At 44.8% G+C, this 24514-nt stretch overlaps 1 protein-coding gene across 1 annotated transcript in view; it reads left to right on the top strand.

Annotated features, from left to right (window-relative positions):
• SNTA1 (syntrophin alpha 1) overlaps positions 1 to 22872 on the top strand; it is a 62394-nt gene extending 39522 nt beyond the window's left edge. Inside the window, exons 3-8 of the mRNA XM_035122668.2 lie at positions 11856 to 12051; positions 12877 to 13084; positions 15969 to 16099; positions 18756 to 18952; positions 20173 to 20360; positions 22115 to 22872. Coding sequence (XP_034978559.2) covers positions 11856 to 12051; positions 12877 to 13084; positions 15969 to 16099; positions 18756 to 18952; positions 20173 to 20360; positions 22115 to 22207 — 1013 coding nt within the window. The 3' untranslated portion in view covers positions 22208 to 22872. The remainder of the gene's footprint in view (positions 1 to 11855; positions 12052 to 12876; positions 13085 to 15968; positions 16100 to 18755; positions 18953 to 20172; positions 20361 to 22114) is intronic.
• The last annotated feature ends 1642 nt before the right edge of the window (positions 22873 to 24514 follow it).

Here is a 24514-nt window from a genome sequence, read left to right as displayed (position 1 = left end):
CAGGCTTTGGGGTTTTCATAGACCAGATAGGGAAGGGACCTGTTAAGGAGCTGTCATTTGTGTAATTTCTAGCCTGCTTTGCAAGAAACTGCTTAAGAGATGCCTTGAGCTTACTGATAAAATAGTGACAGACAGAGGCTGAAATTCCCATCCATAGCGCTATTCAGTTTGGTCTATCACAGCTTTTGGCAACGCTGTGTGTTTCAGTGATTTTGGCTTACATCACAATTTCAAGATGTTGAACATGGGTTGTCCTAGTCTATGGTGGCTGGGTGGACGAGAAAGCCTGTAAACGGAATCCCAAGAATGGACCTAATAGCCAAGCAATACCTGGGGCAAATTTGGGGATACCTTTCAAGCTTCCCAGAAGAAAATGGTTACTGGTCATGGCAACCAAATGAAGCCTCCATATTTGGAGGTATATCACCACATAGGAGATGGTTGTCATCTTCATTCCTTACCGGTGAGCTTCCAGTTGCATCTGGCTGGCTGCTGATGGAAACCGTATCGCAGAGTAGATGGATCTTGGTCTAATCCAGCAAGAAATCTTACGTTAGAAAGAATGATAGAATCCCCCTATATATCCAAGGGTTCCTCTGTAGATCCTTTGCATACCATATTAGCACATGCAGCCCAGAGCTGGGATAAGCCATTGTGCCATTTTGTATTCGCAAAACCTTACCGGTACAGTTTTGCTGGGACTGATGGGCATGTGACAAACTCACTACAGTGCAACCTGCATCTCCTGTTTCTGCCTGAATAAGCTTTTGTCTAGAGAGAGCTTGCTCTTGTCACCCCATGTGCCTGTTTTATGCTGATATATTTCTGTAGCTGTCTTTGATTTACAAGCAGAATGGAACCTGAGGTCACTGTAGCAGTTGAGCAATCCATTTGGAGGAAGAAGGAAAAAAATCTGAAAATTTTCACACATGCTTCTGATTCCATTCTGTTATTATTATTTATTTCTTTTTTTAAAAAAATCCAATTAGTTTCTAAGCACTGGCAAGTGCTGTCTGCCTGGATTAATGACTTGGGAAGAAATCAGAAGAAATATCAAATGTCTGAAAGAGTGGAGGTGCTATTTATAGCAAGAGGCAAAGAACATGAGGATCCCTCCCCCCCCCGCTGTCGCTCTCCCCCCCCCTCCAGCTCCTGTCCCACCCAGGCTCTGGGATTTGAGGCTTCAGTTGTGAAACTCAATCCCACAGCAGCAGTCTTTTTTCTTTTTTGCAAACGGTGCCCTTACCCTTTTATAGAAGGTTCAGTTCTCTGGTTAAGTGTGTGAGGTCAGCCTGTGCTTGTCGTTCCCAAAGGTGGCTTGCGTGACGGTATGCACTCAGAAGAGACTCCTGCAGTCCCAGCGAGAAATGGTGCCTTGGGGTAAAATAATAACCAAAACCACCTGCTCCCAGGAAAACTAAAATAACAGCGTGAGTTAAGAGAATCGACCTTTTGTGGCCCACTTTTAAGGTCCACATCAAAACACTCCTAAGTTGATGTTATACTTAGGGTTGCTTTCTACTATATAATAAAGTAGATATTTTACTGCTTGGAGCCATAGACCATTGCATGCAATGAGGGGGGGAGGTTAGAGAAGAGGAGAAACTACTTAAAGCAGGTTTGTATAACTTCCAGCCCATGAGCCAGATGCATCCTTGCTTCTCAGATACCTCTCCTGTGGCACCATCAAAAAGCAAGTACTGTAGGCTTTAGCAAGGCCTCCATTGGTGCCAATGAAAACCATATAAAAGCTGGCTGCTGCACGGGAGCACCAGGAGATTTTATTGGCATGCTCAGGGGCTATTTGGGGAGGATCACGGATGGGGAGAGAAGATTTGGTTACAGGTAGGTAGCCGTGTTGGTCTGGATCGAAGTAAAATAAAAAAATTCCTTCAGTAGCACCTTAAAGACCAACTAAGTTTTTATTTTGGTATGAGCTTTCGTGTGCATGCACACTTCTTCAGAGAAGAGTTAATCCTACCCTTTTCCATTTCCCCACAATTAGGCTTCTTACATGCCTCCATTGGTGCCAATGGGAGCACTTTAAAGTGCTAGTACTTAAGAGAGGCCTGGGGAAGTGTGGGGAGGAGAAATGAAAGGAAGAGAGAAAGAAAGTGAAAGAACTGGATGGGTGGAGAGTTTGAATGGGTGTGGGAGGAGTGGGGTGTGTGGCTTTGGTCCACCTGCAAGAAGATCCCCACTAAGGGAATGTGGCTCTCTGGCTCTACAGGGGTGCCCAAACTTTTTTCAAAGAAGGCCAGGTTTGATGAAGTGAACATGCATGAGGGCCGACCAAAGTTGCTGAGCTTTTTTAGTATTTTACCCCAGGACATATACTGCCACGGGAGCCAGATTTAATTGACCGGTGGGCCAGATTAGGCCCCCAAAAGGGACTCTGGACATGCCTGCTCTAAGAGGATCACCACCCCTGGTCTAAACACAAACTTAAAGCAAGAGCAATTAAGCCTCCTAATTCATTTTCACCCAACAAAAAAGCTGCCTCTGTATTGGAACTGCTCTTAGAGTTTTAAAAACTGTTTTATCATTTGTGTGTTTGCTGCCTCTGGGCTCCTTAGGGAGGAATGGGCAAGATATAATGTAAGAATAAACAATCCCTTAAGAATAAACAATCCCTTACTAAAACTTCTGATAGTTTCCATTTGTGCTTTAACAGGGCCTTGATCTGCCCAAAGCAGCAGCCACGGGTTTCCTGGGCACAGAGACCGAGTCTTCCCACTCGCAGGGTCAAGCTCTTTGTGAAAGTGGAAGGGGCCTAGAAAAAGGTGCCTGGCTGCTTTCCCTCTTAGGCAGTGGGTTTCATGGCTTATGCCTTAAAAGAAACCACAAAACAATACAGCGTGACATTCCCAAGGAGTTCCCTAAGATAGAGGGTAAAGGTGGACAGCAATAACATCCATCAAACTCGGAGGAGGCAGAGGTGAAAGTAGGGCCAGTCGGGGTCAAATTGGGATGAAAGACATTTCAATTTAAGTGTTGCCTCTGGAGGTGACCAGTAATTGCTGCTCAGGTTTAAGGCTGACAAAAGATGAAATACACCGGTAGCAAAGGAATGCGGGCAGGAGCGGGGCAGGTACTCAGCAGAGTTTCACTGCAGAGCAAATGAGCTTGCAGCACATTAAGACAACCCCACTGGTGAACATCCCGATGCACACTAGTGTGAACCCTGGCACAAGTCTTCCTCCCCAATGGAATGAATGTGTTGCTTATTAGCTGGCATGGGTTTGCTTCTTGCCAGCTGTATACCTGTGTGCTCTGGCCTTCAGAACTGTGCAGCCTCCAGCCACTTTGAGACTTTTGGCAAGACTCCCTACCCACTATTATTCACACCTGTATCACCCTTGCCCTGTTCACTTTCCCTCTTCCTCTGGGCCTGATCTTTGTGGCTACCTGGAGAGAAGAGGCAGCAGATTTTTTGGGGTGGAGGGTGGTTAGTTCTGCTATGACTATGCATGCCTCTTCCCAGCAGGGGAACTGGCAGATACAGCCAAAGCAGCAGGATTTAACCCTGCTCATCAGCTAATGAGCAGAAGTTGAATCCTGCTCAGTTTAGCTGTGGGCACCAGTTCCCCTAGTGAGAACAGGAACACACAGTTGTAGTATAGCGTGCAACTGTTTGAAAGCCCTTTTGCAAACTGTCCCACTCTCTTTTTTCAGAGGATCAGAGAGCAGTGCAGACCTGTTTGAAAAAGGGCTTACAAACAGCCGGATCTGCCTTTTGAACCTCTGAAAACTAGAGGTTTAAAGAGCTGTGAAGGGCTGTTTGCAAAGGGGCTTTTAAATAGCCCACGCTGGGCTTTGACGTTCCAAAAATCGAGGCTTCGAGCGACCTCGGGTGTTTGGCAGGTGGGTAGCCCCATCCACCGTTCAGATTTAGCCCAGCAGGGCTAAATAAACAAAACCTCTCCCTTGTTCCTTTTCTTGGGCTGCTACTTTCCTTCCACACTTGGTGATCATTGTTTTACTAGGAGACAGTGTTTTGTAAGCTGCCTTGAGCTTGTGGGGTGAAAAAGGCCAGGGATGTGTTTTCAGGTATAAAATTTATATCTATTTAAAATGACTTAAAAGAGAAACAGTTGGTATATTGATGCACACGCAGAGAGAGATGTTGCTGCCTTAAAAAGAGATGGTAAACAATACCTGCCTCGGTCTAGAGCGCGATCCTCCATTATGTGTCATAGATGGTTGACGCAGCTTGAGAGAGGGAGAGGAACAATTGGCAAGGTGCCTCTGAACACGGGAGCATTTGACTAAAGCGACTGCTTTAGGAACACAGGCCAAGGTTTTGGGTGATTGTTGCTGCTGCTTTTCCCCAGGAGTAGTTTGTACACTTAGAAGTGAAAGAAATTCAACCTTGCGATTTACAGAGGAGTTGTCAAAGGGGAGCAAATTCTCCACTGTTGCCTGAAGAAGCAGTCCTTCAGAGCATTGCCTTAACTCAGGGGTGGAGGACTTGTGGCTCTGCAGATGCACTTGCATAATCACTGACCATGCTGGCTGGGACTAATGGGAGTCATAGTCAAACACCATCTAGAAGGCCACCAGATGCCCATCCCTTCTTTCCCTAGATCAGCTGTTCCTTCTGCCACATGCCCAGCCCAGACGCTTTCCTGGTAAAGAGAAGACAGATTTGGACCACAGTGCTGTTTGGCAAGGGGCTGCAGACGAATGTATCCTCAGATATTTCTGACCTAATTGGCACATCTTGACCATGCTTAGTTTTACTTTTCTCAAGGAGAAAGTCCAGTGATTAATATAACCACTGCTATTTTTCTAGAAAAAGAGGTGCCGGAAATCACCACATTCTCTTAGAATGGCAATGGTGCCCACCTGAGAGGTGCCAGAACTGAGTTCAGGCGAGTTTTGGCTGAGAAAAAGCCCTGAATATAACTCTTTTGGAAGAGCAGTACTTGATGGTGAACTGTAGAAGCAATTCCATATTAAGCACATCACCCAGTAGAGATTGTATATAAGGAATCACAAATGGCCCAAGATGCATTGGGTTCCAGACTCAGTTTTTGAAGAACAGACACCGCCATTTTGTAGCCCTCTTTGCTTCGTTGGCTGTTTTGGTAGAAGCAGAAGGCACACCAGGTCTTCAGGCTTCAGCACAGTTGTTCGTGTGAACATAACTGAGGCAGGAGTGGATAACAGAGGAAGCTGTCTTACAATGATTCAAACAATGGTCCATCTAGACCAGGCATCCCCAAACTGCGGCCCTCCAGATGTTTTGGCCTACAACTCCCACGATCCCTAGCTAACAGGACCAGTGGTCGGGGAAGATGGGAACTGTAGTCCAAAACATCTGGAGGGCCTGATCTAGACACAATACTGTTAACACTGACTTGCAGTGGGTTTTCTAGGATTGCAGGCGGAGGTCTCTCCTAGCTCTACCTGGAGAAGCCAGGGATTGGACCTGGGGCCTTCTGCATGGAAAACAAATGCCCTACCTCCACAGCACTCCCCCTAATAAATATCTTCAGCATGCATGCTGAATAAAGCCAAACTAGTATTTGCAGGGGAGAAATGTGCAGTCCCCCTCTCTTTGTGGCAGACCACAGCGTTGGCTGTTGCGCAGTCAGCAGCCTAAACCATAAGCACATTGAATGGGGCTGGCACAGTCAACACAGAAGTTGCGCAACTCCAAATGAAAGAGCGACACAAATGGAAACATTTGGGGTTAATCTGAGGAAAGCTTGAGTCATGGGCCAAGGCTGCACCACTTCAAAAAGGGACAATGTTCTTCGGTTAAAGCAGCCCTTTGCTCCAGAGAGATGCTCCAGAATTGTAATTTGTGCCACTACAAAATTCCAGGCAGGCTGCCTGAATCTTGGTTGCTGCTTTAGTAACCAATATATACAATATATACAATATATACAATTGATTCCATTCTTAAAATTGCACATTTGGGCATAGGACTAAGAGGTTTAATGCACTTCCCAGTTTTGGTTCATTTTTTTTTTTAAAGAAAAAGAAAAGCCAATGGCAAAAAAGACTCCATTAAGTGCTGAATGCACAGGTTTGGGAAATATAAAACACAGGAACATGCAAAATTGAACACATCTCGCTTTGGGTGGCCAGCACAATAGCTGCCATCTGTGCAGTATTATGCATGCAGTATTAAAAGGAACAGAGGTCTCTTGAACCATTAATGTAATGGCCACCACCTTAAGACTCAAAAGTGATTAAAAGGATCAGTGTGTAAACAACAGATTTCACATCTCCATGGTCCTTGATGGATTTGGATGAAGTATCTTTCATTTATCTAAGGTACTGATTGGGATTATGACTGCTGGTTGGGCTCATTTAAAAATCCAGGGCTGCAGAGGCAAGCCATAGTTCTGTTTAATCACTATGATCCTATCATTTATATGACACCATCTGAATGCTTTCAAACAGTTTTTCATATAATGGGTGGTTTTTAATGCTAGCCCTACTCAGGGTACACCCATTGCAGTAAATGGACATGACTAACTCGAGCTCATTAATTTTAAAGGGTCTGCTCTAAGTAGAATTTAGTTGAATGCAACCCATTATCTTGATATCCTAATAATAATAATAATAATAATAATAATAATAATAATATTCACAGGCTAACAAGTTTTATTATTTATTCCACAGGCTACTGTCCACTTCATTAGTTTACACCAGGCTTCCTCAAACTTGGCCCTCCAGATGTTTTGGCCTACAACTCCCATGATCCCTAGCTAGCAGGACCAGTGGTCAGGGATTATCGGAATTGTAGTTCCAAAACATCTGGAGGGCCGACTTTCAGGAATTCTGGTTTACACCAGAATAAAATTTGTTAGCCTTTAAGATGCTTCAAGACCAGGCATCCCCAGACTTCGGCCCTCCAGATGTTTTGGACTACAATCCCCATAATCCCTGACCACTGGTCCTGTTAGCTAGGGATCATGGGAGTTGTAGGCCAAAACATCTGGAGGGCCGCAGTTTGAGGAAGCCTGTTCAAGACTCTTGACTCTGTTGCAACAGATTCAACAAGCATGACTGCCTCTCCAGCACTTGTAAGGTGGGACATTGTTAGTGTCCTGGTGGCTGGTGCCCCTTGGATATGGTGGGGTGGAAGGCAGGGAGCCGACAGTAGGTGGGGCCAGAGTCCATGATAGGCTGAGCCATAGCCAATGACGGGGGAACCAACGAGTTCTACATTTGTCCCCCATCCTCCTGAGTTCTTCAAGCGCAGCACTGAGATGGAGGAAGGAGAAGGGGACAGGCAGGGCCACTCCCCGGACTGGTTGCAAAAGACAGGCAAGTGGGGACAAGTTGAGGGTGGGCTGAGGTTGGGGGGGACGGACGGACGGTCAGTGCCCTAATGGAGCAGTCTCCACTGCCTGATGCAAAGAAGGGATTATAGGCTGGGTTAGGCCACGTCGTGAATTCTGCCAGAGCAAATCTCACATGATCTGCCACTCTTCCAGCCCCACTGTGTCACATCCTTTCCCCCACAGATCCTACACTTGCAGTTTCCCCTGCAATGCCCATTTTCTGCTGCGTGTTGCCCCACTTCCAGTTAATACGAACAGAAGTGTGTTGCTCTGCGTACACGAGCTATTTCTCTCTCCTTTATATGAGCTGATCCACTGCAGTGACAGAGGCTCCCACTAGACCGCACTTGGAGCAATCTTGGCTGGCATCCCGGTGCCTTTGAACTGCGTGTTGGCTGGCGGTCGGAGAACAGCTTGCACAGGCGGGAACATTTATCCGACGTATTGGGAACAAGTGTAAAAAGTAATCTATTTAGCGCACTGTCAGATATCTGCCCCAACTACCCTTGTTTCTCCCCGGTGCCCCTCAACGCTTTAAATAGTAGTTGCACTGATTGCAAAGTGATAGGCGGAGAATTGCGGACTCGGCTTTGAGCTCCAAACTTAAGGATCCGCTGCAGTGCTTACTCTGTTTTAAATAGTTGCCGTTGAAATAGGATCTTACGTCTGTTCCTCCGGGGTTTTTCCTGTCTCATAACCAGGAAGAGCGGGCTAGACAGCCACTGCACACAGTCAGAGCACACAAACTGTGCACTGAACAGATAGGAATTGCCTGGCATATCACAATACATAGAGGACATGTGCAGCAGTTACTGCAATGCGCTGTATGTGGGGCTTCTCTTGCTCTTGACCCCGGAAGCTGCGGGACGATTGCTGACAGGAGTGAAAACCTGTCAGTATATAACACCTCTGCTCAAAGATCAGCGCTGGTTGTCGATTTGCTGCTGGGCCAAGTTCAGGGTGTTAATATTGGTATATAAAGCCCCTTATGGCTTGGGACCAGTTTACTTGCGAGATCGCCTTACTCCATATGTGCCCACTTAACCGCTTCGATCTGCAGGAACTGGCACCATTACAAAGTGCCACATAATACTTGTTCTGCATTTGTGATTAATGGATGTTTTGGTGTGGCAACACCCACACTTTGGAACTCACTGCCTATTGGCATTCGGCGGGTGCCTTCACTGTACTGTTTTTGGTCCCTGCTAAAAAACATTTTTGCTTAGGGAAGCTTATCCAGACACGTAGTCTGTTGACCTGTGTTTTAGTGTGTGTTTTTAGCTTGGCATTTATTTTGATGATGTTTGAATGTTTTAAATACAGGTGAAACTCGGAAAATTAGAATACCGTCGAAAAGTGCATTTATTTCAGTAACGCAACCTCAAAAGTGAAACCAATATATGAGATAAATGCATGGCATGCAAAGCAAGATATGTCAAGCCTTTATTTGTTGCAATTGTAATTATTTGTCGTTAGGCGGGTCAATTATAAATGGAATGTAAATAATGAAATGTAATAGCGATGTTTATTTTTGTATTATTGTAACTATTTGTTTTATTCCTGTGGAATTTCCAAAAGAATGCATTCGTAAAAATTAAAAGAAAAAGAAAAAACAATAAGTTGCATTACTGAAATTAATGCCCTTTTTTGACGATATTCTAATTTTCCAAGTTTCACCTGTTTTTAACTGTTTCCCCTGAAAATTTCCTAATTTTAGGGTTCCGGTTTCCGCCTGCAGGAATGGCGGACCTGTTTTCCATCTCTCTGACCTTCGTAAGGAATTTGGCGGTTGCTAGGGGAGTAAATGGCAACCCCCTACCCTCTCCGGGGGTTACGGAGAGGGGCCGCTGGCCCGCGATGCCCCCAGACCCACTCCGACTGTTTTTGGAGTGGGGGGAGCTTGGGCTGAGCACTTACGAGGGCCAGGACTCCCGGACGCTAATCTGCATGGCGGGGATTTCCATGGTTAAAGAAGATAATTAGGCTTAAATCTATGGACATACTTCAGAAGGAGGGGAAGAAGCGCTGTTTACTGCTGAGAAATTTATGCTGCTGAGGGAGAGGAGTCAAAGATTGTACAGCATCTGGAAGAAGGATTGATGGGGACGGAGCGATAAGGGAAGTGAGTTTTTATTTTTTTTCTTCATATTGTTGCCTCGTACCTTCCCGGACGCGATGTCCTGGCTTGTTTGGAGTGAAAGAGAAGCAAAAGACTGTGTGAGTTGAACTTTATAACTGTTGTTACTGAGCATATTTTTTAAAGATGTGGAGTTGCCGATGAGAAAAGCCCCCCCCTAGTCGGACGGAAGGAGTTCTGGACGCGTTCGGAGGATTTATGAGCTGTGACACACTTTAAATTGGAGCAGCGACCTGAAGCTAAGTTCAGCTATAGGGCAAGGAGATCCATTAATTTACCAAGAGTTTATGGTTTGATGTTTGGGTCTCCTGCCTGGAAAAGCTGTAAATTCTATAATGATCGTAAATCTTCATGGCTATGAGAGAAAACGAAAGTGATTTGAGCTTTTTAAGATGGCGCTGCTTCGTGCTGCTTCGACGCAACAGGGAGCTCCATTAAGAAGATTTATGGGGAGGCTGGACTGACTAACTCACACAGGAGAAAGAACATCTGTGAAACTTTGTTTGATATTTATCTCAGCAGCTGGGAAACAATCGGATGAAAGTGGAAAACATCTATGTGACTGTAAGGGGAAGATCTGGATTATTATGAACTTGGAGGACGATTTGAACTTTAGAAAAAAGACGGCAGTGGACAGTTGCGAGGAATTCCCAATTTCTTGAAGCATGGGAACCCAAATAAAAAATTCTTTAGATGATTTGGCATAATATTCGGTTTGATTGATATATATATGTGTATAATTTGAAATATTGAATGTGATATAATTGGTTTTAATTGGAAAATTAATAAAAATATTTTTTTTAAAAAAAAGAAAATTTCCTAATTTTATTATTTTTGCGAACTGCTTTGAGGTGTCTTGTTCTTTTTTTTAATGGTGAAGTGGTATATAAATTTTGTGAAATATATACGGGTGCACAAGTATGCTGCTTATCTGAGGCAGGTAAGATCTTGAAAAATTCAGTTACTTGTGCATTTGCTGCGCTGAATAGGAAAGCTGTGTGTTCTTATGGGTATACCACCAACTAGAATAGGGAACACTGGGGTGAATTATATAGATATATTTAATGACAAAGATTTCCAGTAGACTTTAAGGCAGCAACATGGAACACAATCAGGTTCTAGAAGTATTGATTTTGGCATGAAGTGAAAGGGACTTGGGTTTAGTTGCCATCTGGCATATTTGCATAATTACTTTGGCATTTTGAGAATATGGGCTGAGTGGATCTGTGCAGAATTTTTGGCTTGTTTGTTTGTTTGGCATGTGATAAAACCACTGCGTGATTGACTCACCATGTCTGTAGCTAGAAACCCAGTCTAAATTTACCATGCCACCGCAGAGCTGTAAAACCTTCGCTGTGTAGGTACAGGTTCACTTGCAAGCTTTTCTGAGTTACATCTTGGAACAATGACATCTTTGCTTGCCATGTGTGCTCAAGCTGCCACTTCAAACTCTGCCCTGCATTGTGTTAGACGTGGGACTGCCATTTAAAAGTGCTTAGAAATTGTAAGCAAATGGTTTTCGCTAGGGATGGATTTTTTTAAATAAAAAATCTCCATGTTCAGCTTATCTGCATGGATTTTTTTTTTCTAATTGCTGTCTTGTTTCTTCATCTTGACAAGAAACGAAGCTGTTGTTTTAACCCACCCTGAAATTGGTGAGAAATTACTTTTTAATTTTGATTTCTCTTCTGTGCTAAGAACCTTTGCAGATAATCTAGCAATACAACGGTACACCACAAGTCACAAATAGAAAAGGCGCAGAGTTCTTTGTGTTCCTGCCTGCATAAAAGACATTCTCACCTTGCACAGCCTATAATTATATAGGTAAAGGTAACCCCTGACCATTAGGGGTTGCGGCGCTCATCTCACTCTATTGGCCAAGGGAGCCGGCGTACAGCTTCCAGGTCATGTGGCCAGCATGACTAAGCCGCTTCTGGCGAACCAGAGCAGCGCACGGAAATGCCGTTTACCTTCCTGCCAGAGCAGTGCCTATTTATCTACTTGCACTTTGACATGCTTTCGAACTGCTAGGTTGGCCGGAACTGGGACCGAGCAACGGGAGCTCACCCCGTTGCAGGGATTCAAACCGCCAACCTTCTGATCGGCAAGCCCTATAATTATAGGGTGGTTTAAAAGGAGAGCAAATTCTGTTCTTCTTCAAGAATGACTCTTGATAAGGAAAACATTCAGATTCCCAGCTCCCAAAAGAAAAGGTCATGAAGAATCTTTCACTTAAGAAACCTTGCTGATGGTAAATCGCACAGGGTGACCTGGGAAGCACCTGTGAAATCTGCTTTAGTTGATGCCCGGACTATAGATCATTGGAGAGTGGCAGGATTGGAAGTAACCTGTTACAGAAGTACCTGGAATTGCACACCTGAACATTCTATGTGTTGGGTTTTTCTCTTTTCCAGTAAAATACATGAAGGAGATCTCTCCCTATTTTAAGAATTCCTCATCTGGTGCAACTGTAAGCTGGGACTCTTCGCCAGCCTTTCAAAAGCAAGCTTCACCTGCCCTCTCCCTACGAGACCTCAAGGAAGGCAAGAACATCCCCTTAAAAATGTGCTACATATCCCGGAAATGTCTCCCCAGCGATCCAGAAAACAGGTAATGCCGCAATTCCCTTGACTTTTTCTCAGTGGTGTTATGCCACCTGTAGAGGCATTTGTACATCAGAGTTGCACTTTGGCATGTAATCTTGACTGATCTGTGTGGTTGCAGGAAAGTGGAATAAAATGTACAGAACGCCTTTCTGAAAGCTTGTATCCACATCCTTTTCCCCCTTTGTATGTTTAAATTTGTACCCCTCCGCATTACTGAGATCTATTTTAAAGTGCTTTGATTGCTCAAAATGAGCTGGATCAATCCTATTAACTGTGTCAAATGAGTGGGATTACATCCATATGATAGTGTGAGTTCACCCTGCATTGCAAATGTCTTGGGCTAAAGGTGAGACCTAAAGAAGGCCATGGCCTTTCAGTAGGACCACATGTAAGAACCACTGTCTCCAAAGCAAGGGCATTAGTAGAGCAAAGACTTGGAAGCCATAGCATGGCAGATCCAGGTCAACTCTACCCCACTTACCAAGAGACAGGGCAGGGCACCCAGTCCTGATCACAGATATAACTGAAACTGCAAGCCCATGTAGACAAGAACAATCCCCATGAAGGCTTTGGAACTAGGGATAGGGCGGAACTTTGCTCCAGTCCACATTGAAAGGTTTGTAAACCCACTAAATTTGCACCTCTCAAAACAATATCTGCACCAAAAAGCATTCATCCTTCAGAATTCGTACTTCTCTGAATTTTGCAATGCATTGAAATAGGGGGCAATGTTTGCAAAAATGTATATTAGGCAAAACTACATGTAACAGTTTATGTCTGGGCTGCCAGAAGGGTTTCATTCTCAAGTTAAGGGAGATTCTTCATGCAGATACCTGGAAGTGTGCTCAGCAGATGGACGGATCCCCCTGTTCCTTCGAGCAAAAGATGAAGTGTCTGCCCAGGCGTGGTTCAACGCCATTCACAGCAACATCAGTGCCCTGCTGCCAAGAGTCAAAGAGGAACTGAGGACCTCACAGTCTGGAGTCAGTGTTGCAGGAGGTAGAGATATCAAGCACGTTGGTTGGCTGACCGAACAGGTAATGGTGATCTTCTTGGTATGAACTGCACTGTTCCTGGGGAGATGTGTGTGTGTGTGTGTGTGTGTGTGTGTGTGTGTCTGTCTGTCTGTCTGTCTGTAGCTACCAAACACAACTTGAGGAAGGCAACACAATCCCTAGGCAGTCCTTGGGCCAACAAATCTTATCTCAAATTATGCCGGTGTGTGCATGTTCTTAGTCTGCACACTATCCCTAGTTTGAGTTTGAAGTAGGCCAACTTGTCCAAAGCGGCTCTCTTTCTTATTTTATTCCACTTGTGTAAATGGATGCCTAATAAAACATCTATGGAAAAGTAATTTTAATGACCTACAGGGCAATCCTATACATCTCTGCTCAGAAGTAAGCCCCACTGAATTCAGTGGAATTTACACACAGTTAAGTGAGCATAGGATTAGTTATCAGGGCTGATTTGGGGTCCTGCAGAATTCATTGTATTTGGCCACATGAATGTTTGAGCCCTCTTCAGGCAACTTGCCTGATCAAGGAGAACTAGACCCCTATAGGTGGCTGAGCACCCATTATCTCCTGCAATGCCTCTAGGTTTGGCTTCTGACTCAATATAAGGCACCTAGCTCCCCATCTCCCTGGAAAGAGTCCGTATTATACTGAAAATTCACAGTGAACAAGAACTGTTCTTAAATGGGAAAAATAAATAAAGGAAATGAATGAAAAGAAGCTGAGATTCATTATAACTTTATCTTGTTGTCCTTCCTAAACCCATACGTCAAGAGTTCCCTCCCCACCTCAAAAAAAGCCTCTCTTATTTGTGTCTGAGGATTACGTTCCCCGAACCATAATCTGTCTTAAGGATGGCATGCATATCCATGGACTGCTGATTGACACCTGTCCTGTACCAATCAGTAGTGGCCCTCTCTCATGCTTTTATTTTTTGAAGTAGTTCCCAGTGCTAAACAAAAACACCCGTCCTTCTCCAGACCAGTTGTTCGTTTGCTCCACATGTGTAAGAGGAGATGAGTGATCAGTAGGTGGCTTTTCCTATTAATAATTTTCCTGATATGATTAGTATTTCTGTCAATTTTCAGTGCACCAAGTAGTGCCTTAAGCTTAAGGGTTCTCATCTCATCAAACTGGACGAGTGGCTGAATGGATTCAGACAGTCACTTAACAGCCTGGTCACATGGCATCCATTTGTGACTGTGGCTGTTGCATGGCAAGTAGATGGTTAGGTAACAAAAGCTTCCTATGGCCAACTTGGCATCTGCATGAGCTGCATTAGGCGCCCAAGTCGAGCCCACTCGGTTCGCAGCAGAGTAGGATCTCATCTTCATCAAAACCCTGAACAGTAATCCACGGCACCCACCACTGGATCCTTAATGCTGCTCTTCTCTAGAGCTCCAGCTGAGCATCTGGCCTTTGTAAGTCACAGCTGATTTATATTTAGGCGGAAACTCCTGTCTCCTTCGATCTTACCCATTTTTATAAACACGCACATTGGTCCAGGAAGGCCTTGGTTTGGATAACAGCTGCCTTTTACGTTTCTCAAAAGGGAGAGCAGCTCTTGCCTCTCTGCCCCAGCAGTGCGATCTGAGCTTGCTTCCAGATGACCTGTTTCTTGAGCATCCATCCTGATTTGTTTGTACAGGGTTTGCAGAGACGTTCTACATTGGTGGCTTATTGAGCTTTAGTTTTAATGTGTTTGTGCAGAGGTTATGTGATTTCGCCCGATGTCCTCGTTATCTGGCACATTTCCCCAACGCTTTTCTTTTGAAATGGAATTTTCTCCTCCTCCCCAGGTGTTAGAGTCTGCCACATATCACAGCATCACAGGTGCTGCTTCCCCATGACTTCTTCCAATAAGGGCTGTACGTTGAAGCCACCTGAATTGGGTCAACTATATGGCTCTTCATCATGCAGTCATTTCTTGCTCCACCTCCAAGGAAGGAACTACAGGGCTTGCCCTGCGTGTATGGTTTCAGCATACACGTGTTACCTGGGAAAGGAAGAAATCATGGAGAAGTGGTCCATATCCCACTGTGGAAATGTCTGAATCTGACTAGAATGTATACTAACAATATTCATATAACGATCTACATTTGAGGGTTACATCACTGGGTGACTGTTGACAACTGTGTTCTGTCAGTTACAGAGTCTGCTTGATAGCTTCCAGGTGCGATTGAAGGATGTGGTTGTCCATGTGTCTATAGGGATGCTCGCAGAATATAAATGTCATGAATTTTGATGGAAAATGTCCTCTGCCCCTCTTGGACTCATGTGCACATTGGAACTTGGCTACCCACAATATTTCATACTTCTCTGGATGTTGTGATGCAGTTCTCAGCAGTTTAAATGATTCAAAAGAGGCATTTACATACCAATTTTGCTAGCAATTCACAGATTAATACAGAAACAGAATAGAGTTATGGGTCAAAACCTGCAAAGATGGCACAGACCAGAAGCAGATAAGGCCACCCATCTTTCTTATAAAGCCCTACATTATGGATGAGGAACCCGTAGCCTTCCAGATGTTTTTTATGCTACACCAGGCCTGACCACTAGCCATGCTGGCTGAGGCTGATGGGGAGTTGAGGCCAAAAACATTAGAGGGCCAGAGGTTCCCCACTCTTGCCTTATAAGCCTAGCATGTCTTGGACAAAACTGTTCCTACACACACCCAATCAAGTTCTTAGGGTGTTGTCTTTGCTCTGGACTCCATCTGTCCACCAAGCAATATAAACTGGCTACTGTACAGAACAGGGCCTTCTCTGCACTGGCTCCATAAATAAGATATTCCCAAGAACAACCTATCTACCCTGCTTATAGTGTTTCTTCTTCCCCTGTTAGCTGTGACAATTTGAGTGTTTCTGTCTCTTCTGTGCTTCTGTGACTGTTACTTTGTTCTCAGCTTCCCGGTGATGGGACGAAGAATATCCTGGCCCTCCTCACTGAGAAGGAACTTCTCTTCTATAGCAGCCTTCCGCAAAGCAGAGAGGCCCTGAATAAGCCAACACACAGTTTCCCTCTCATCGCTACCAGGTAACGCAAGCTGCAGTTTTGGAACACGCATGCTGCTCTGCTTTCTTGTTCCGAACTCGACTGGCTGGAGTTTGTAAAAGCTTCTTTCTGAGTAGCTGGGTTACAAAGTCCTGGCTCCAAGGATGTCATCCTCTTTAACTCGATACCCTCTTTCTCTTGCGTAGCCTCTAATCCTCTCACTGTCACTGCTTGGACTCTGTCACTACAAATAGAGCTCCCCAGCTAAGAGAGAGCTTGTATGCAGGAGTAAACAATCTTCTCTTCGCTCAGTTACGATGGTTAAAAAAGTGGTCCCTTCCCATTTCCTATGGATGGATTCAGGAGCAAGCAGTCATATAAAGGCTGTACTAATTCCAACGTTTTGAAAAGTTCTCCATTTAGGGGGTTGTCCTCTCCTTCCCAAGTTGTTGCATACCATCGCTTCCCCAACCTGGTGTTCTCCTCATCCCTGAACATTGACCATGCTGTCTGGAGCTGATGGTAGACCAAAGCAGTAGGGAAGCACTTCAAACATTTTAGGGGTGCATTCAGACAAGGGCAAAATTGTGTTAGTTTCCCTGCTGATAATGCTTGTGCTTCTGTCCTGTTTTCTAATGTTCCGCCCATGCTGCAATACCTGTTGTGTTAATGAAACTGTGGCTTTTTGACCAATATTACTGTGCTAAATTCCATCCATTTCCACACATGCGTGCTTCTGTTCCCCCATAGATTCCCTCATGAAAGCAGCAGGAAAGAACCGTCTGCTAATATACCACCCCAAAAATTTATCACTTTACTTATTTATTACCGTTATTATTAATTTGTATGCCACCCTTCATCTGTAGATCTCAGGGCGGTTCGCAACATAAAAATACAATATAGAAAACACAAGCTACGTAATGAAAACAGAAACGAATACCCCCCCCCCCCGATTACCCAAGTTAAGGGAGCTTCAATTTCCCCCCCTATAATCAAATAATGCAGAAATAAGCAGTAGTAAACATGTGCTACATTCCATTCGTTTTCTTGACGGATTTTGCGTCATACAAAAAACTCAAAGGTAGTGCGGAAATTAACAGTTAGGGAAATGTTGGGGAAATGGAACAAACTGAGCTGTGAATGCAGCCTAGGAGTGATACAGCTAAAAAGATGTGAGTGAAGTGATCCTGGTGGCTGGCTAGTGGCTCTTAGTTTATCTCCCCTGCCGTGTGTGGTCTGACTCCCTCTGTCAAGTCCTCTTTCCTTGTCAGGCAGTTTCCTTACTCTTGCTTAGCAGCACTCTCTAATCTGAGTTTGTGTATGTTAGTCAAAGTGAAGAATATATGAGGGATCTTACTCGGGGATAAAGAACAGAATTTAGGAAGGGTCTGGGCTCTGTCCTACCATGTGGTTCCATTTGAAGAATCTTTTGTATGCCTTTGTATACCAAATATATACAAATGGAATGGTTTTGGTTGGGTGTGTATATATTCATATATGTGTATATATATATATATATATATATATATATATATATATATATATATATATATATATATATATATATGAAGTTTAAGAAATGCAGGAGATGCAGGTGGGGGGGGTATTCAATTTGTTTGAAGCATTTCTATGGTTCTGCTGCCCCCTTGTGTTTAGGATCTGAAAACAGACTAGAAATACAAATTACCAGTCAATAGAAATATATTAAAGAAAGGATTTTGCCTTTTTTAAAATAGGTGTGTGTGTGTGTGTGAAAGGGGGGGAGGGTGAGAAGGAGAGGGAGAGAGAGGGATGGGTTTCAGAAAATGTACTTTGCTCCATGGATGGTGTTTCTGGGCAGTTGTTGCAGTTGAGTTACGGATGTTATTGGGGTGACCTCTAGTGGCCATTATGCCACACAACTGTTCTAGTGACAGAACGAGAAACCAAAATACACCGAGTGTACATTTGATAGGGCCACGGGCAATCCCACTTGCCTTCAAGATGCGCACACAAAAACCTCTTGCATGTGTAGTGCCATGTTTGAAGCAGCCCTGTAATCCAGCACAAGTCCATGGGTTGACTGGATGTTGACAATATACAGTCACAGGTAATGCAGACGTTGACCAAGCACCACAGGTTATAATGCAGCAGCTTGAAAGCAGACATGCATGCAAGAATTCCTGTGGGAAAATCTGGATTTGGTTTTCCAGACTCAGTATGGGATGAGGCTCTGTCCTGTGCCTTTCATGCAAGGGTAGGGATGCAGATCCTGGATTCCTCCACCCTTCTGTGGTCCATTTTGACACCCAGGAGGGCTCCACCCATCTGGCAAATCCCCTGACCTCACTAGAAAGTCAAGTTGCCAGTTTTGCCTTTGAAGTGTTCAGCCAAGCTTGGAGTTACCACCACTCAGCTAATTGGCACTATAACTAGTGTCAGAGATGATGGGAGTTGTAGTCTAACAACACCTGGAGGCTGGTGGGTTTCTCACCTTTGCATTAGCCTTTGGGACAATAAAATGTATTGGACTTCAAGCTACCACATGCCCCCTTGGTATATTTAGACTCCTGCTGTGTCTCATAAAATGCACACTCGGTTGCCCTCTGTGCATGAGCCTAGCCCCAGCAGTCTCAGGCTGCAATATTGGCTAACTGGTAATCTGACCATGGAAAGAGTTTGTTGCGCTGAAAGGCCCTTTCTGACCCAATCCCTACAGGCTTGTGCATTCTGGCCCATCCAAGGGTTCTCTCCTCTACGACTCAGAGCTCTCGTTTGCTTTGCGGACCGGAACCAAGAAAGGCGTGGAGACGCACCTCTTTAGCGTGGAGACGCACCGGGACCTGGCCACGTGGACAAGGGTGCTGGTGGATGGTTGCCACAACGCCGCTGAGTGTGTCCAGGAAGTGTCAACAGGTCAGGAAGCAGGTGGAGCATCACACATGGGGACTTGAGACTATCTGGGGAACGGGAATTAGTCCATGGGCCAATTTGCTTTAAGGGGTTCTCCAACTTGCCAGTCCTGCATTGTAGACTGACCTAGAACCAGGGGTTCTTTGGAGAGAACCTACTCTACTCTTTAGTCCAGCATCCCAAGGCATGACTGGGTAAACTGGGTTAGGATAGGTGGCTGTTATCCCAGCGTTAACTGCCACTTCTAAGCTCACCATATGTGAACTACAGTATCTGTTGGATAGTTTATTTACCCTTGAATAACGGGAGAGTAGCTTAGATGACAGATCTTTGCCTTGATTATGAAGAGCATTTTTATTTTTATTTTTGCTTTCTGGTCTCTCTATATGCTACTCCCAAATGATTATAGCCAGCAAGGGATGTGGGTGGTGCTGTTGTCTAAACCAGGCATCCCCAAACTTTGGCCCTCCAAATGTTTTGGACTACAATTCCCATATTCCCCGACCATTGGTCCTGTTAGCTAGGGATCATGGGAGTTGTAGGCCAAAACATCTGGAGGGCCGCAGTTTGGGGTTGCCTGGTCTAAACCTTGGAGCCTCTTGGGCTTGCCGATCAGAAGGTCGGCGGTTCAAATCCCTGTGCCGGAGTGAGCTCCCGTTGCTCTATCCCAGCTCCTGCCAACCTGGCAGTTTGAAAGCATACTAGTGCAAGTAGATAAATAGGTACAGTCATACCTTGGTTTAAGTACTCCGTGGATCCGTCTGGAACGGATTAATCCACTTTCCATTACTTTCAATGGGAAAGTTTGCTTCAGGTTAAGTACGCTTCAGGTTAAGTACAGACTTCCAGAACCAATTGTGTACTTAAACCAAGGTACCACTGTATTGCTGCAGTGGGAAGGTAAACGGCATCTTCATGCGCTCTGGTTTCTGTCACAGTGTTCTGTTGCACCAGAAGCGGTTTGGTCATGCTGGCCACATGACCCGGAAAGCTGCCTGTGGACGAATGCCAATTCCCTTGGCCTGAAAGTGAGATGAGCACTTCAACCCCATAGTCGCCTTTGATTGGACTTAACTGTCCAGGGGTCCTTTACCTTTTTCACCTATAGCCAGCAAGAACCTGTAGTCGGTTTCTGTGTCTCGGCATCAGTCCGTTCTCTAGAAAGCAAAGTTCAATGCCAAGTTCAATGCAGGCTTTTCTCTTTCTCCATCTCCCATCCCCAGCATGCACATGGAACGGGAGAGACTGCACGTTGTCCATTCACATCGAGAAGGGTTTCACCATCTCCACCCTGGAGCCAGGCCTCACCAAAGTCATTCTGCTGCAGCAGCCTTTTGAGAGGCTACAGATGTCCTCAGATGACGGGGCCAAGATGCTTTTCTTGGACTTTGGCAGCTCAGAAGGAGAGATTGTGAGTTCCCTTTCTTGCCTTTCTATGCTCTTCCAATGAGTTTTCAGGGAAGCAAGTGAGATGTAATATGTAGGAAGCAGAACCCGCTGTATTGTGTCCTTGGGGTATTTCCTGGAGCTGGTTAAGGGTTGCCCAAACAGCGGCTGATGGGAAACTGTTGATACTAACCATTGCCATTATTTGCACATTGCAGAATCTCATGGGGGGGGTGAGGCTTTAGAATGGGCATTTAGAATTCAAGGAAAGAAGTGAGAGGGTATTAAGTGGCCGGACGGCTCACAGTGGTTGTCTCTGTGGCACGAGTCTTAAGTAGAGGCAACAAGGCAGAAGAGCATGGCTCAGAGGAATAGAGCAGGACACTGACCTTGCAAGGTCCTGTTGCTTTAGAGCAGAGATGAGGAACTTCATCTCTCCAGATGTTGCCGGACCACAACTCTCATTATTCATGGCCATTGTTTATGTTGGCTTGCCCTGATGGGAGTTGGGAGTCCAACATCTGGAAGGCCACGAGTTCCCCAGCCCTGCTTTAGAGTAAGAAGAGGCTGCCTTGTACTGAGTCAGAACATTGGGTCCATCTCTCTTTGTATTGTCCACACTGACTGGTAGCACCTTCTCCAAGGTTTCAGATGGGTCTCTCCCAACCTCTCCTGGAGAGGTCAAGGATTGAACCTTAGACCTTCTACATGCAAGGCAGATGTTCTACCACTGAGCTACAGTCCAGACTCAGTGCCGTGGTAAACAGGGCTTGCCATCTTAGGAGAGCAAATAGGACTTTGCTTGAAGGTAATTTACAGGCCCTGAAAGGGGTATGTGCTGCCCTGGACTTTGAACCCATCATTTTAAACTCAAATGGGCAAAGCCCATGGCCCTACTAGGCCTTTCAGAAGGCTGCTGAGGGTCAGGGTGGCAGCATGCCCTGTGTGTATGCTTGGTTTTTGGAAGTGATATGTTTGTACTAAGCAGATTATTGTCAGGCATGGGTTTGTTTGGTCTTGCTTTTTGGGGGGCAGGAAAGTGCTAGGACATGGCAGTTCTGCTGTTTCAGTATTGGTAAAATAAACAAAAAACAAGGCAGTGGAATAAATTATGCAAAGCAAGGAAGAATATGCAAACCATTTAATTTGCATAATATATCACAAGTACAGAGTTAGAGTTTTGGGTTTTTATCCTCTTAAGGAAAGCACAGTATGCAGAGTCTTGGAGAAGGCCAGCACGGGCAAGAGTCACACTTAATTCAATGTCCTTGGTCTTAAATTATTATTATCTTCCTGGCACCAGTGGCAGGTTGTCCCTATAGCACCTTCACTTGTCTCCCAGTGCTTCACCCTTCATTATGGGTTATATATATCCAATGCTATTCCTAGTCAGAGCAATCCCATTGAAATTAATAAACATGACTAACTTAAGTCCATTAATTTCAATGGGTCTACTCTGAGTAAAACTTAATTGGCCACAACCCAGTGTTTGGATGAGGCATCCACTGTGATCCCCAATCTATCCTGATTTTCTTCTCATGCGATGGAGAAGAGACCATATCAGCCTATGGTCCGAAATGCTAGGTGCAGCCACTTTTTCTCTGGAGGGCTCTGCAATGGATGATGAATGTACTTGCCCAGTTCTTCTACTTTCTGAAGTCATTGCTTCTTTGTTGCACAGCCAGCTGTAACGAAGAATCAGATTTTCTAGGGAATGCAGAACGGTGAAATGCTCTGATCCAGCCCCTCATCACTGTCAATGTTCTTCCTTCATTGCAGCAACTAGATCTTCATTCCTGCCCCAAAACCATTGTCTTCATCATCCACTCATTCCTCTCTGCCAAAGTGACCCGGCTGGGGTTGCTGGCGTAAGGACACAGGGCAGAATCTGGAGAGAGGCAAGACTCCATGTGATCTATGCACTCCGGCCATGCCAGCATGGCCAAAGCACATTTTTAAGAACGCCATTACAGACTGGAACAAGGACAACGGTTATAATGCATCCACAGCCAAAGGAAGCCAGTAGACTTCCTGGACAACTGATGGAAACTCACGGACAGGCAACGGCCTTGGCACGCAAGTCCCAGGATGGACAGTCCATGCAATAAACATTCTCCTGTAAAGTTGCCCATCATCAGCACATGATGTTCCTAGAAAAAGATAGAAAGAAAATCCATCACAAGCTTGGAAGATATGAGACTGCTGAAGATGTCATACCAACCCAGTTCTGCCATCACATTAGTGCCTTGAAGATGATATTTTATATATATATATATTAAAAAAAACTTGTTTGTATCAAGGTTTTATATTTATATAGCTCAGTTTATGAACCATAAAGGGATCCTTACAGTGTTGTTTGCTCTGCATTTGTCACAACCATTTTACACTCAAGACTGCAATGCTGTGCACATCGGCGTGGGAGTAAGACCTATTGAACGCAGTGGGACTTACTCCAGAGTAAACATGCATAGGGGTTGAGTTGAAAATGTGGTAGATTAAGCCAGATCTCTTCATTACCTGTAACACATATAATCTGGGGGGGGGGGGGAAACACACACCTCTTAAGCCATTTGTCTTGACATGCAGCCGGCATAAGCTGAAACATGGCTACATGTATTTGCCGAGTTATCCAAACTTTGGAGATAAGTTACAGAAGCCATAATTTTAAAAAAAGATGCTCGAGTTGAAAAAGATCAGGAAGATGATTTTTATTCTTTATTGGTTTGCTAACTCTTGACACCTCGGTTTTTGTTTGCCGGACATATGTTTTAATCGGAGGTGCTCTTGAGCGGGGGAAGCAATTAGTTTTATGAGCTGCAAAATCATGCATGGAATTATCTTTATTATTTTGTTTTCCTTTTGCGAAAATAAATACAGATTACTAAAGATGACTAAAGCAGAGTTTGTTTCCCTATTTGAATTGAAAACAACATTTGGCGTTGCCCACCAGGCCTGAAATTTGTCAATTTTTGACACAACAAGTGGCTTTCTCATCTCAGTTTAATTTTAATTGGCATAGCTTTCTGGCTGCTTCCCGTATACATGACTATTTTCAACGAATCAGAGTCCTGTTGTTCAGTAATGTTTGGCTCTGGTAAATTGCCTACATTACTTTCGCTCTTTGCTCATCTTACCTGCTCTTAATTAATTTCTTAAATACTTTTTGCGGGGGGAGGTGGGCGGGATATGGGAATTCAGTGATTGGTATACCTCCCCAACACAGCATGACACATACCTTACATGTATCATCCCTAAGCAAGCTGTGATGCTTGCCACTTACATGACTCTTAACACGTCCTATGCTCCTTGCATGCGTACAGACATTCTGCTGAAGGAAACAGCGGAAGGGACAAGAAGGTGCTTCTGCCAGTCACTGCCCTGCTACGTGGCCTTGTTCATTGTGAAACAGTCCAGATCGCAATGCAGAACACTCCAAAGGCATCTCAGGGAATTCCAGCCAGCTTCTCACCAGCACTCCTATTACGGTAGGTGAACAGGGAGAATTTGCTCACTGCAAAACCCAAAGCAAGAGAGAGGACATTTATTGTAGCAGAAGGGCATCAAATAAGAATTCTCTACCCTGAAAATAAATGCCGCCTTGAGGAATTCAGAAAGCAAGTTCAAACAACTTTTCACCAGGTTCAGAAGAAAGTAGGGTTGACACAAACTCACTCACAATTTGAAAGCAGATGGGTTTTGGTTTTTTTGCCACAGTGCCTTGGTCAGGCCCCTCCAAGCGCTCACACATGAAGCGGGCCTATGTACTTCAGCTGCCACCCTCCATTCGAGGGGTAATTTTGACTGGTCCAGAATATCATCTCATGTAGAAGAACAGTACACCCAGGGACAAGCCACTTCACACAGCTCCAAAACAGGCAACTAGCAGGCTGGGTAAATGCAGCAGAAGACCTTAGCTAGCCAAAACAAGCGCTAGGGCTTTAATCTCAGTCCAGTTGGCCTTGCAGCTGCACTTTTGTTTTTTAAAGGAGATTCTGTGCTGGATTGTGTGTCTTACTTAGTTTGGCCCTCAGATCTCATTTCCCCCCAGCTCTTCTGCCTGAGATCCTTTGAGTGGGAAATGGCACCAGGGATCGTGTCGGGTTTTATGCATGCAGAGCATCTCCCCCTGCAACGATGCGATTTACATGCATAGAGTTCCTACTATTAAACTTCCCGCAT

The sequence above is a fragment of the Zootoca vivipara genome, chromosome 7 (genome assembly GCF_963506605.1).
Source record: "Zootoca vivipara chromosome 7, rZooViv1.1, whole genome shotgun sequence".
In the NCBI taxonomy this organism is placed as follows: Eukaryota; Metazoa; Chordata; class Lepidosauria; order Squamata; family Lacertidae; genus Zootoca; species Zootoca vivipara.
The sequence above is the reverse complement of the archived record's forward strand: the minus strand, read 5'-3'. Positions and strand labels throughout refer to the sequence as shown.